The following is a 14245-nucleotide window of genomic DNA, read 5'->3' as shown; positions in this document are numbered from 1 at the left end:
TTATTAGTTACAATCTAATCAAAGTTAATACAAAGTATATAAATAATGTAAATAATCAAATTAAATGTCAAAAATTCTAGATTGGAGGAAGTATTTCTCTTTATAGTCTGGTGCACTTGTAAACTTATTTGATATTGGTGAACAGAGTCACTGAATAGTGTCAGTCCATGTAACAGATACACATTGTCAGTTACAATAATGCATCATGTCATTGGCTGAGGGGTTTGCAATCCAAGTTCATAAATCATAATGGTGAGGAACAATAACAATTCTCCCCCCCATGCTAATTCACCCCTGTTTTTCCCTTGTATGCACAATTTTGTCCACTTTGTTAGGAATGTTGCAAAACTCTATGAGAGCAAAATTTGATTTTAAAGTCAGTTAAGCACAGAATCATATTCGGAGCTTGTACAATGTACTTTCGTATCGTGCGTAGTCCCGCTGTCCGAGTTCACTTATTTCATGTGTTTAATCCCATCTCATAGTTTTATACTCCGTATATGGTTAATTTCCACTTTCCAGTAACCTGAGTTGAAGCTCTGATTCTTGTACATAGTCTGATAAAAAGCGACATAAAGACAAGTTGAAAGCCCCACAAATTAAATCTTTACAACTGTTGACTGTCATTCAAGGACACAACAGTACTACCAATTTTACAACAATCTGGGAAGATGTACAAAGAAATATTAAATCAAAGTTGCAATGTGCATTTCTTTTGAGAATGACCTAACATATGGCAACGGCCACACTGAACTACTCTTTTTGGCCGTTTTAAGTTCTCTACACGCAACACCTTCTTCTTTGGCCTACCAGGCGGTCGTCGAGTTTTAGGCGGCCTAATTACAATGTCAAGTTTGGCGCCTCCACCTTCTGCCATCCCCTCACCTTGCTCGTTCCACTGACTCCTATCAGGAATAGGCATTATAATCTGAGAATAAGCTTCCCTGTAGCTTACAACTGTAAAACAACGCTCAGCAAACATCTGAGCATTTTGCCCACAGGAGATGAGTGCAGCAGCGGCATGAGCACAAGGTATACCATAAAGTTGCCAACGTCGGCATGAACAAACCCGAGCTCTTATATCCACAATGTTTGTACGCTCAGTTGACACAATTTCAAACTCAACCTCGTTTGCACGAAGCACTTGATAACAATGGGCATCTGCAATTGCTTCTGAGATCTTTTTCTCAGCAGATGGCATTAAAATGGAATCTAATCTCATGCCCACAGCACGCCTTTCATCAAACCATGTAACTAACTGCTGACGAATATGTTCCATCATTTGAACTATTGGAAGCTCATGACATTCAAGAGCCCAGTTATACAACAACTCTGTGATACTTAGTGTGAAATGTCCATACCTAACTCCCTCAAAATATGCAACAGCCCAAAGTTGAGGCGGATACTGTTGGAACCATGTTCCAACATCTTGGTTCACCCCCATCATTTCAGATATCTTGCTTTCAAATTCAACTGCTGTTAGAGCATACACAGCATTCCAGAAGATATTCACCAACTTTGAATTCTTAAATGTATCACGGAAATTTTCACTGATGAATCGCAGACAAAAACCATGATAAGCACTTGGAAAATGTGTCTCCACTGCTTCAACCATGCCCCTTTGTCTTTCAGATAATATTGTAAGCCTAGGCATGTTCTCAGTATTGACTCCTAGAAGCTTCCGCAACTCTGACATGAACCACATCCAATTTTCATCACTATCTGTATCAACAATAGCAAATGCTAAAGGAAATAATTTATCATCTGCATCAATAGCTGCAGCACATAGTATTGTCCCCAAGTATTTTCCTTTTAGATGTGCTTTGTCTAGTTCTAAGAGTGGCCTACAAGCATTTATGAAGCCATATATTGATGCCCGATAAGAGACAAAGAGTCTTTGGAAGCAATTTTCAGGTCCTGTTGCAACAACTGTGGCAATGCTTCCAGGATTAGTTTTCCTGATTTGTTCACAGTATGCAGGAAGAAAACGATATCCATCTTCAAATGTTCCATGAAGGGCAGCCATACTACGTTCCTTTCCACGCCATGCTTGCATGTAAGACACAGCAACCCCATGTTGGTCACGAATATCTTGCAAAATTTCCTTGGGCTTGTATTGTGGATTGTCCTTCACTCGAGATTCTACCGATCTTGCAACCCAACCAACTGATGCTTGATGATGATGAAGATTACGAACTCCTTCACATGTGTGCTCTGTGTTCAGTGTTCTAATTGAAAAGGTAGGAACATTTTGACATTTTGCAACATGAACACGCCAAGGGCAGCCCTCCTTAGAGCACTTTGCTATAAAACGGCTGCGATCTGACTTAACTATTCGAAGATCAAAATGCAATGCTATCGCAACATCCTTCAATGCTCTTCGGCAAGTTTCAACATCAGGGAATTCTTGTCCAATAGCTAGAGAATGATCAAGTAATAGAGTCTGATCGAGTACGAGAGAATCTGGAACAGTCAACTGATCATCAGCCATAAATCACAGGGGACAATAATTTTTGTGTTTCGGAATGCTTCTTTTCATGTCATTGATAAGCAGTCACTAACTCAAACAATTACCAACAGACTCTCATATGACGAAGTTAACCTGTAATTAGTACAAGACAGAAATGGATAAGAATAATCATACAAGACAATAATGAACTCATCCAAGAAACATCAGCTTTCAAAGTTGAGCTAACTGACACTACAAAACTACACCAGCTCCTTCATTCCCCATTCTATCCAACTATTTCATTTTTTCCTTCTTTGAAATTGTAAATTACATCAGCTTTCAAAGGTAAAGTTAAAGGAATAAAGAAAGAGAATTGATGAATGATTTTTTTGTTCGTATGCGTATGTGTCAATATGTGGGGAAAGAGCGGGAGGCTAATATTTTAATTACCATAAATAGGCAAAGAGTAGGATGCTAAGATTCAAATCAAATGTGTTAATGTGTGGGTAAAGAGCAATAGGCTAAGCTCAAGTTATGACATTTTAATCCCAGTTGTTCATATTACGACTTTCTGTTGAACCTTAATCAACATTCAAACACTTCATATTAACAAAGTGTTTCAATGTTCACAGCTAAAAGCTCTGTTAATATCCTCCCTTGACAAAGTTTAGCGGAAATGATAAGTTCATATCAATTGCTCTTAATTTAGTACCATAATTTCAGCATAAGTTTAGGTTCAATTACATTAATTTTCCCAGACAATGAAAATTAAGTGCTCAATTACCCCTCTTACCATTTGAAATAGTTCCTCATATCCCCTGTTATACCAATTTCATGTTCTGCATTTAAGTTTGAAGTCAAGTCCACCCTATTTCGTATCGATTCGCTCCGAATAGTCTGTATAATCACGGGATTGCAAGTAATCATACCCTATTTTATCTTCAATCTAACAACCCATTAAACTATGATGCATCAACAATCAACCATAATAATATTTACCATCTTTCAGCAAGAAAATAGTGGGAAAATCCAATCTTTTGAGCTTCCCAATTAATATAATTTCAGTATCAAATTAAAATTTACAATTTTCACAACACTTTAAAATCACTGATTACAGCCCAGAAATAATTATAATCAGCCATTATCAATAAATTTCATAAACAATGTTGCCAGCAAATAATTTAGCTAAAATATAAATCAATATTCGTTGAATTAATTAAAACCCTAGAAATGAGAAAAAAAGGGGGGGGGGGGGGAATAGAAAGCTAGAAAATAGAGTGTGATAGTACCAGGTGAGAACGGAGGGTCGAGATTAAGCTCCTGCAGCTCGGGAACTAATTGGAGCCGTTGATCGAACTGGAAATTTGGAGAAAAGTGATGTATAAGAGAAATCGGAGTTTCATTAATGGGGGAAGAAAATGCAGAAGAAGTGGATGAGAGAGAAAGATCCCGACTAACCAGAAAAGGGCAGACATATCTTAAATTAGGGCTGTGGGTAGGGGTATTTTCGTCCTTTCAAGATTATACATTTGTGACTTGTGTATTTTTTTATTGGGGTGTAAAAGCCTATTCTAATTGACTGAAGTGAGCTGACCTGAACTAAACTGAACTGAATTGTATGAGAGAAGGAAATTAAGAACTAAACTAAACTAAATTGAACTGAAGTTATTAAAGCTGAACTGAACTGAAAATAATCTGAAGAGAACAGGACCTTGTGTAATCTTTGCAATTTACGAGTAGTTAAGCAATTCCTACGATAAAGTATTGGCTCATTTTAAAGTTCAAATCCTACCAAGTGAGAGTATATTTGGGGTAAAGGTTTCCTTATCCTATCCTCTATACAAGCGTCTAACTTGCAAATGAATCAAAAAGTTGTGAGGGTTGAGGTCTAGTCAAGGTCCTCCCTACCAATTTAAAAAAACATTCAGCCCAAAATTCTTTGACTCAATCTAAAATATATGTCCTTTTTTTTTTTTTTTTTTTTTAATAAAGAGAATGTGCTTAATATCCTCTTGAATTGTTACAATGGCGCCCTTGGCATTGAAGCAAGCTTCATGACTAGCTCTTCTATGACTTCCATTATATTATGAATTTCTCACGTCTAAATTAAGTAATTAACATACAAGTCAAGCAAGATAATCGTGTTACTAATTTCATTTCTAAATAGCGTATAATGAGTTATATTTAAGGAACATGACTCATATTCAAGGAACATCATCACAAGTTCATCACTCCCAATTGATCAACTTGAGTGCAAATTGTCACATTGGGTAACATATATATAATGCAATAAAAACAATAAAACTAGCTGAAGTATTTTCCCTCCCTTTTATTCCTAGGCAAAATTTGGTCTAATCTCAATTCCTTCAACAACCAAACCACCTTTCCAATTCCCACCCTTAATATCCAACACTTGCATCTCCACTTCTTCATCATCATCTCTCCCAGTCGAAAACTCCCCAATTTTGATCTCGAGCCATCCATCTGATCTATGATTCGGAAGCTTTGCTTGATTATCAATCTCTCTTTTAGTCGTCATCAGCTGAGTCCATGACACAGGAGACATGAACTGGTTAAAACGCCTAGGTACAATATCGTACCTCTCCTTGGACTCCCAATAGAATTTGACAGTTTCGCCTTCGCCTTCAGCAGTCGAAAGTGTTACCTCAGCCGGGGAGTAGAACCCGTATGCTTTGCTCTGCATCTCGTACACAAGGTAAGCAGCATAATCTGTGTTTGGAGATAATAGGGATGTTTTTATATTCCCTTTGATTTCAAGCCAGCAGACTGTAACAAGCTCTGCTACTTCAGAAAATCTGTATACATTTTGCAGGAAACAAATCAATAAATTTCAACTCCTTAACTAACAAAGATAACAAATCTGAATTCCATAATCGTACCTCGAGTTAGGATCAGAATGCCATGTCCAATATTTTGGTGTATCACCCCAAACAATGGTCAGGTTTTTCGCAGATATAATGTAACTCTGTTTGCTCATTGATTTATCTAGTGAAAAATTCTGTTTACAAAAGAATTTTGATAGCTACATTAGATACACAAACACAAAAATTTTGTCAACTTAATTAGGAGAAGGAAAATCCTAGTATAGGGGCTTAGACCCCTATGTCAGGCCTAAAAGTCGGAGAGCTAATCAATTAGTCAATTGCTCTAGCCTCCTTTATCGAACTCAACTATTGTTTGTAAGTTACAAGTTACAAGTCGCGACACAATACAAATTCCATACTAGGAGTAACATTTACTCTCAAAGTATCAATGCTTTTTTTTTTTTAATTTTTTTTTTTGGAGTTTGCTATGAACAAGTACGAATTAAAGAAAGTTATGTAGCTAGCAAATAAACATATCATAATTCATAAACCGTTAAAAAAAGTACAAGTCAAAAGCTTGATTATATATGAACCAAAGGTTTCATATGATTACATCCAATTTCCTACTAATCTCTCACATAACCAAAAAAAACTCCAAACAAAACTACCATGTCACATCCTGATATATTAGAGACCGTGCAAAATCAAATGTTTTACAAGTATATAATCATAACTCATAAGTAAGGACGTGTTCGAGACAAGATACTATGGAAAAAAAGAATGATACTGATGATCATACGAGTAACAAAAAAATTGAATGACTATAAAAAATTAAATAAAAACAATATCTATTCTCATGCAAAATCAATCATTAACAAGAAAATTAGCCCAAAAAATTGCAACAAAAAAAAAATCAAATCAAAATTAGATTACCACAGCACCGTCATCGATGAGGAGGGAATTGTCAGCGAGATGCAAGAAAAGTGTTTTTTAAATTTTTTATTTTGAAGATAGAAAGATCCCAAATCCCAATTAACTAGAAAAAAACTCAAGTTAGACCTGTAATAGGAGGTATTTTCGTCTTCCAAAGCTTCTTTTTTTAAAAGAAAATTATTGAGATAACCCCATCACAAGGGCAAATAACGTACATATGAAATATTTGAATTGTGAGCGTTTTTTTTTTTTTTCCTTAAGCCACAACCCACCAGGATCGAAGGGCGGTTGATGAAATCGATCCCAAAATCTCTTGAAATCGGAAGGGGGCTCTAACTATTTGAGCTATCCTTCACTCTCAGTCAGTGTGAGTGATGTTTTTTGTTTTTGTTTTTGTGTGTGTGTGTAACCTTTGCAATTTGTTGAAGCAAACTTAATTTTCATTAAGCTATTTTTGTATTAAAACTTTTTTTTACTAAATAAAGTTATACTCGTAATTTTTACTCACGTTAATTATAAGGCCCTGTTTGATTCACCTTAATTTTGCTGAACTTAAATTATTTTTACTGAATTGAACTTATATTTACTGAACTGAACTTAATTTTACTGAAATGAAATTATTTTTACTGAACTGAAATTATTTTTACTGATTTTCTATTATAACTCTTCTTTAAGAAAATTGAATTTTACTGAACTGAAATTATTTTTACTGAACTGAAATTAATTTTACTGAACTGGACTTATTTTTACTGAACTGAAATTATTTTTACTTAATATTATTTTTTTAAGGTGAAGAGAACAGGGCCTAAATCAATAATTTAAATTATTCAAAAAAAAAAAAAAAAAAAAAACTCAATAATATAACTCAATGTTATTTTAAGTGCCTCGATTAAACTCTTTGCACATTCACGTAATCCATTTTAACCTATGTTAAAGGATTTATAGTAATTACTTGTTGATCTGAATCGTTTCAATGTACATATAGTTTCCAAATATCATACAGTATTATTTTCAATAAGTTTTGGTATTGATAAATAAATATATTACTGTGTTTCAAATCATACTTTGACCTTTAGCATTATTTACATGCATAATTTACTCTTTTTTTTTTTAAGCGTTTACATAATTTACTTTAACCTATGTTAATGATTTAATTTGTAGACAATAAAAAAAATACGAGTATATAATTATGTGGGTACTTGTAAGATTATCTAACTTAATACAATATATAAGTTTTCTTTTTTAATTTATATTATACTCGTATTTATTAATAATTAAAGATTTTATTGATCAAAATACTATATTGACATATTTGTTCAATCAAAGTAGAGCATTTATTATAAATCATGACAAATAGTACTCCCTCCGTTTTTTTTATATGCATCACTTTGACAATTGCACTATTCACATACCATGGTTGACTTAATTTTTTCACCTCTAAAAAATGAGTAAATGTTATTATATTATATATCATTAGATTCGTCCTAATGTCTAGTTTCATAATATAATTTTGTTACAATTTTTACTAATACAATTAAAGATATTTATGGTCAAAGTAGCGTCTCGGCAAATGTGCCAGTTAAACTGATGCATATAAAAAAAAAAAAACAGACGGAGTAGTCCGTAATAATTGAAGTATTACATTGACATATCTATAATGTACCTGATTCAAAAAAAAAAAAAAAAAAGAGTATTGCGTACTTCCCTCCGTTTTTTTTAGTTGACACCATTAGATTTTTGCATTATTCACACAACACGCTTTGACTCGCTATAGTGGTTTATAGATAAGATAAAACATATTCATGTGGTATCTTGTTTGAATTGTTTTAATGTATATTTTATTAATATTCACTTTTTTTAATTTCACAATGTTGATAATTAGAGATATTAATCATTAAAAACACGCGTTGGTAAGCGCGATAATAGAATGGTGTCAACTAAAAGAAACAAAATAGTATGAATGGCTTGCCACGTACGTAGAACAAGTGTTGCTACTACAAACCTTGAAACCAGGTGTAGTGATGTTACAATTCCCCCATTTGTGAGGAAATCGTATCAACTTAAGAGTCAGAGATTGTAGCTGTTAAAAGAAGCATGAGGTGTCCAAACTCCAACTTAAGAGTCACACACACAGTAATATGCCCAACGCCCCCTACAACAACAGTACAACACGGAGTAATTAAGCCGGCTATGACTATGAGGATATCCTATACACACTAAGATCGCAATACTAAGCTTGACACATAATTTACGAAATAATATATTTGTACTCCATACTCCGTCGGGTGATGAGCGCATTACAACGATTCAAGAGGATAGTATTGGAATTATGTTCTCTAGAAATACTAAAGTATTTGTTTGCATATCATCACTTTACTACTTTAGTAACTAAGGGCATGTTTTCTTTACCTTCATTTCAGTTTAATTCAGTTCAGTTTAGTTTATTTCAGTTCCTAATTTCTTTCTCTCATAAACAATCCAATTAAGTTCAGTTCAATTTTCAATTTCTTTCTCTCATAAATAATTCAATTCAGTAATCAGAACAAGCCCTTATATTTAACACTATAATGCAGAACAAGTAACAAATAAAAGCTTCATGATTAGCTCTTTGATGAATTTAAATAATGAATTTCTCGCGTGTCAAATTTAACTTAGTCAAATAAAATTAACCGTGTTTGATTACGTGTCAAGAGAGGGGGAAATGTATAGCCCATATGCCTGCCAGGTTGATGCCTTCAAATTTTGTTGAGCAAGTTTTTGTATCTGATTTACCGCAAGGCCTAGTCGGCTTGACGGAACTCGATCTCGTTGCTCTCTTGAGCTTCTTTCAAAAAAAAAAAAAATACGGGGGTTCAAGTACCAACTCAACCAAAAGCTTAAACTAATGGTTATACCTGGTGCGAATTAATTCCACTTTAAAGGAGAGGTGGATGAGATTCGAACCCGTGACCTTTGTGTCACGCTAGCTCTTGATACCATGTTAGAGGACCAACCCAACTAAAAGGTTAAGCTGATGGTTTAAACCCAGAAATATATTTTATACTCTATCAATAGCAACCTTGCTTGCGGGTAGCTCAATTCTAGCTTTGGCGCAACAAACCATCGGAAATGATCAACATGAGTGCAAATTGTCACATTCAGTAACATACGAAGTATATAATAAGGTGAATTCATACAAATAATCTCTTCTATTACAGAGTACTACAACGAATAGCTTCACCATTCTTAGAAAACAGTTCTTATTCTGATCTTAAACAAGCAGTAAAAAGATTGTACGGCTGCTGAAGAAGTGAAGAACGATATAAACGTCCAACAAAATTCTCTCCAAGATATTTAGCAAGCTAATAAGGGATAAACGAATCGACTTAAAAACAATAAAAACTTCAGAGTAATTGATTTTAATTCTCTTTCTCTATTCCTTGGCAATTTTTGGTCTAATCTCAATTCCTTCAACAATTAAACCACCTTTCCAATTCCCACCCTTGACATCCAACACTAACATCTCCACTTCTTCATTATCATCTCTGCCAGTTGAAAATTCCCCGATTTTAATTTCATGCCATCCATCTGATCTTTGCTTCGGAAGCTTAGCTTGATCAACCTCTCCCTGAGTCGTCGACTGAGTCCTTGACATAGGAGCCCTGAACTGGTTGAAAATACCAACACGCCTGGGTACAATTTGGTACCTCTCCTGGGACTCCCAGTAGAACTTCTCAGTTACGGGTTTGCCTTCACCAGTCGAAAGTGTAACCTCAGCCGAGGAGTAAAACCCGTAGGCCTCTCTCTCCATCTTGAAGACAAGGTAAGCAGCATAATCTGTGTTTGGAGATAACAAGGATGTTTTAATTTTCCCTTTAATTTCAAGCCAGCAGACAGTAACAAGCTCTGCTACTTCAGAAAACCTGCATGCATTTTACAGGAAACAACATCAATAAACCAGCCTCTAGCAATCTAGCTAAGTTACTGCTCAACTCCTTAACGAACAAAGATAACAAATTTGAATTTCATAAACGTACCTCGACTTAGGATCAGAATGCCATGTCCAATATCTTGGTGTATCAGCCCAAACAATGGTCAGATTCTTTGCAGATATAATGTAGCTCTTTTTGCCGGTTGATTTCTCTATTGAAAAGCTCTGTTAACATAAATTTTAATAACTACATTAGACACAAATACATAAATAATTCATCTGTTTACAGTGAAAATGGCACATAAGACCCCTAGCCTCAGACCTGGAAGTCGGAGAGTTAATCAACTACTCTAGCCTCCTATCTCGGACTCAACTATTGATTCAATCAATCAATCAAAGCCTTAAATCCAAAAATGAGGTCAGCTATTGATTAAATCCGTTAAATTGTTTGCTTTAGCAAGTCACAACACATTATTACAGACTCCACACTAACATAAACTCAAAAAAAAGAATTGATAAACAAAGGCAACAAAAGGCGGTACTCATACTCACTCTCATACAGTATTAAACCAATAAACACACTACCAAATTACAAAATATACAAACACAAAGAAATACTACAGTCATCATCTTTTTTAAAGACTTCTCTTTCTTTTACTTTCTCTCAATGCTTTTTGGAGTTTGCTATCAACAAGTACGAATCAAAGAAATTATGTCACTAACAAAAAACATATCATATACAGTAACAAAAAGTTCTGTCAAAACTCAAAAGCTTAATTATCAACAAAATTATTTATTTGATTACAGTAATTTCCCCACTAAACTCTAACATTACTAAGAAATCTCCTTCGAGCAGAAATACATTAGAGACCGTGCAAATGCAAACATTTAATATAATTAATTAATTAATTAATTACTACCTCCGGTACATATTATTTGCAACGATTAAACATTTTTCCTGCTTTATGTCAATCGTTGCAACTAATATGTAGCAGAGATAGTAATTATATACGATGGTATGTTTAGAGACAGTGAGAAATCAAATAATATTTTGAAATTAAATTACAAAAACACGATTAAATTAAATAATATTGATAAATTACAAAAACACGAATATATTCAAATAAACCCAGAAAATAAAAAATAGAAAAAATTACCAAAGCACCGTCATCGATGAGGAGGGGATTATTAGCAAGATGCATGAATAACTGTTTTTTAGAAAGAGAATCAAGAAGAGAAAGAGCACCGTCGGATCTCGAAAGAATCAGACGATAATCGGACGGCAGGAAATTCTCCCAAACAGCGTCAGAATCAGAAGCAGACTTGAAGATTCTAGAAATGGAAGCGAAACGACACGCATCACGGGGACTAGTGAAGGAAACAACGGCTGCGATGCAACCTTCTGGTAAAACGTAGAAATCTATGCCGTAGAAGATTTCACCTCCTTCAAGCATTTTCAATTCTCTTTCTTGTTCCATTAACAAATTTTGATTTTATGTTGTTGCTATAATTGGGATGAATTGAGTTTGTTTGGTGTATATGGGGTGAGAGGGTGACACGTTTTATAGGCGGTGGAGAGATAGAGAAGCTTAGGGGTTAAGTCTGTGATGTGGATATTATTTAAATTTATCTACTTTTTTTCAAATGTGTAAAAAGGGGATCTGATTCAAAGGTTGTAAAAAGGAGATTAGATTCACATTTGTTATAGTGTAGGAACTAGGAACCTCACTAAGGCTAGGTTCCATTTCTCCCCAAATAAGGTGTTTTTACTTTTTGGCCTTGTTTGGGTAATTATAAGTAGTTGATGCTTGATAGCTGATTAATATAGTCGATTGTAGAGTTAGTTATTAGACGGGTGGGATTAAGGTTGGTGCGGGTCAATTACAAGTCAAATAGATTAAAGAGAGTCATATTTTATAGGATCAATATACGGTCGCGAACCAATAGCGGTTGATAATGGGCGAGCCAACAAAATATCAATTCAAATAAATATAGGACAAAGCCATTATTAAGTATATATGAATATAAATTTATTCATGCAATTATTTTTACGTTATCTGTTTTCTTTATCTATTAAATTCTATTAAATGTTTCAATGTATGTAATAACTAAAAAGCTAAATGTTCAATAAGTAATTTTTTTTTTAAAAATCAATTTGGGCGAAAAAATTTCTTTTAATAAGCTATAATTACAAAACACACAAAATTGGCTTTTTTATTTGTTCAAACCTCTAATAAGTTTCAAAAAGCCAAAAAACTCTCTAAAAAGCTCTTTGCCAAACAAGGTCTAACTTGTCTAGTTTAATTACTAAGATTTAATTTAGTTTTGATTAGAGTACTCTCTTTGTCTCATGATATGGTGATGTATACTTTATTTATTATCTTACGCAATCTTTATTTTTAACTCCGTAAGACACTTCAATTCTTTGACTTTTAGTATCTATATAAAAATAATTTTTTATTTTTTTTTTCAATTTAGCTCGGTCATTTTTCAAAATATTTGTATAAAATATTTTAAATTTTTTGTACAAGCTAAGTAATTATTACCTCCTTTTTTTTTTTTTTTTTTACAAAAGAAAAATATATTTATAAAATTAGAGTTTACAACATACCAAATAAGAACTAAGACTTACCACTACCAACTTCGAAATTAAAACAACTTGAGAATTGAAAATCTAGCTTTTAACACTTAAGCCTTTACAACTTTTAGAATTAAAAACAACATTAAACTGGACTTGGCCGAACATATATATTGCAGATAAGGAGTAAAGTAAAAGAAGAAATTCAATTCTTTTTTCTTTAGAGGCTTAAACTACATACATTACAAGAAAAATTTCTCATTTCTTCTATAATTTGAATCTACTTATATACTCTATATATAATGTTTTTTTTTTTTTTTTCAACTTTTATCTTTTCAATTCAGGCTTCTTATGGTTTCTAAATTTTTTTTCTCACCTGAAAACACCAATAAGTATTATTGCATGTAAAACTACATGCTTTATAGAAATGAAAAGTTATTAGTGTGGTAGGAAGATAAATTATAAAATTAAATCATAAATTAAAATTAAAAACAATCAAGTATTACGTTGTTAATAATAGAAGTAGTGCTCTACTACTCAACTAGCCAATTAGGGAAATTGGCTTTAGATATAATGCATACTTGTATAGTCGAATTATTAACGTCATGCATGGCTAGGTTATAAAACATTATAGTGTGTTAATAATATATGGCTAACATGATTTTTTACCTGGTACTTTATATTATATTTTATATTATAAGTACTACAAATATTGGTTGCATGGGAGAAGATTGTTGGATCCTTAACATGCACAACTTTGAAGATGATGGCCTATAAATATAATTGCTTACATGTGTTATATTTAAAATTATGAATGGCTGACTCAAAAACATTATCCTTTATCTCTTTTGAGCCCTTTCTCCTTCCCACCCACCCATACTTTTGTTTTTATGTTTTATCTTTTGATTATTTCCAACATAAAGAAGCTTTATTTCATGGTTATTTTATTTGCTTCTTTTGGTGATCTTTACAACTTCATAGTAGCTATTGTGGTTATATACGAGCTTGCTTGAATAGTCTCTATAGTTGCCAATTTTTATGATTTATAGAGAGATGAAGGTGATAAAATACTAAAATTACATGATCATAGCTTCTTCTTCTTCTTTTTTTTTTTTTTTTTTTTTTTAAATGACAAGATCATTGACTTTGTAGTAATTTAACAAATTAAATGATGAATTCTTTTATGAACATTTAGATGATATGGCATTTCATTTTATTTTTACTTAGTGTATGTTTTATTTGTTTTCTAAAGAGTTAGCTTCAACTTAAGTTTTATTTGTGAGAATGTGACTATGTGCGTGCGTTGGAAATTAAATTTTATTGCTTGAAAATCCGAAATGAGATAAAAGAAGTTAACAAAGAAACTCAATGCAACCATCAAAAGGATGCATATGATGCAAGTATGTTCTTATAATACTACGAATTTAAATTGACTAGATGATCAGATAACAAATTAAAGCTGATTATGTTCTACATCCAATATGTACTTTACTGCATTAGGGGAGATTGAGACTTTATAAAGCATGGCTCATGGTAGTGTAGAATATGAA

General features: G+C 33.1%; 2 protein-coding genes and 1 pseudogene across 2 annotated transcripts; all 3 read right to left on the bottom strand.

Annotated features, from left to right (window-relative positions):
• Positions 1 to 573: 573 nt before the first annotated feature.
• Positions 574 to 3876, bottom strand: LOC145605228 (uncharacterized). Its single transcript, XM_081661266.1, has 2 exons — positions 3739 to 3876; positions 574 to 2602 (listed from the first exon to the last, which is right to left on the bottom strand). Exon 2 carries the CDS (start codon positions 2489 to 2491, stop codon positions 692 to 694), a length of 1800 nt encoding a protein of 599 aa, XP_081517392.1. The 5' UTR covers positions 2492 to 2602; positions 3739 to 3876; the 3' UTR covers positions 574 to 691.
• A 903-nt stretch (positions 3877 to 4779) lies between these two features.
• Positions 4780 to 6261, bottom strand: LOC145603817 (putative F-box protein PP2-B12 pseudogene; annotated as a pseudogene).
• A 3101-nt stretch (positions 6262 to 9362) lies between these two features.
• LOC145605014 (putative F-box protein PP2-B12) lies at positions 9363 to 11665 on the bottom strand. Its single transcript, XM_081661022.1, has 3 exons — positions 11275 to 11665; positions 10224 to 10342; positions 9363 to 10109 (listed from the first exon to the last, which is right to left on the bottom strand). The coding sequence occupies exons 1-3, from the start codon at positions 11593 to 11595 to the stop codon at positions 9620 to 9622; spliced, it is 930 nt and encodes a 309-aa protein (XP_081517148.1). The 5' UTR covers positions 11596 to 11665; the 3' UTR covers positions 9363 to 9619.
• Between the last annotated feature and the right edge of the window lie 2580 nt (positions 11666 to 14245).

This window comes from Chenopodium album, chromosome 22 (assembly GCF_948465745.1).
Source record: "Chenopodium album chromosome 22, dcCheAlbu1.1, whole genome shotgun sequence".
Classification (NCBI taxonomy): Eukaryota; Viridiplantae; Streptophyta; class Magnoliopsida; order Caryophyllales; family Amaranthaceae; genus Chenopodium; species Chenopodium album.
This window is presented reverse-complemented; position numbering and strand designations above follow the sequence as displayed.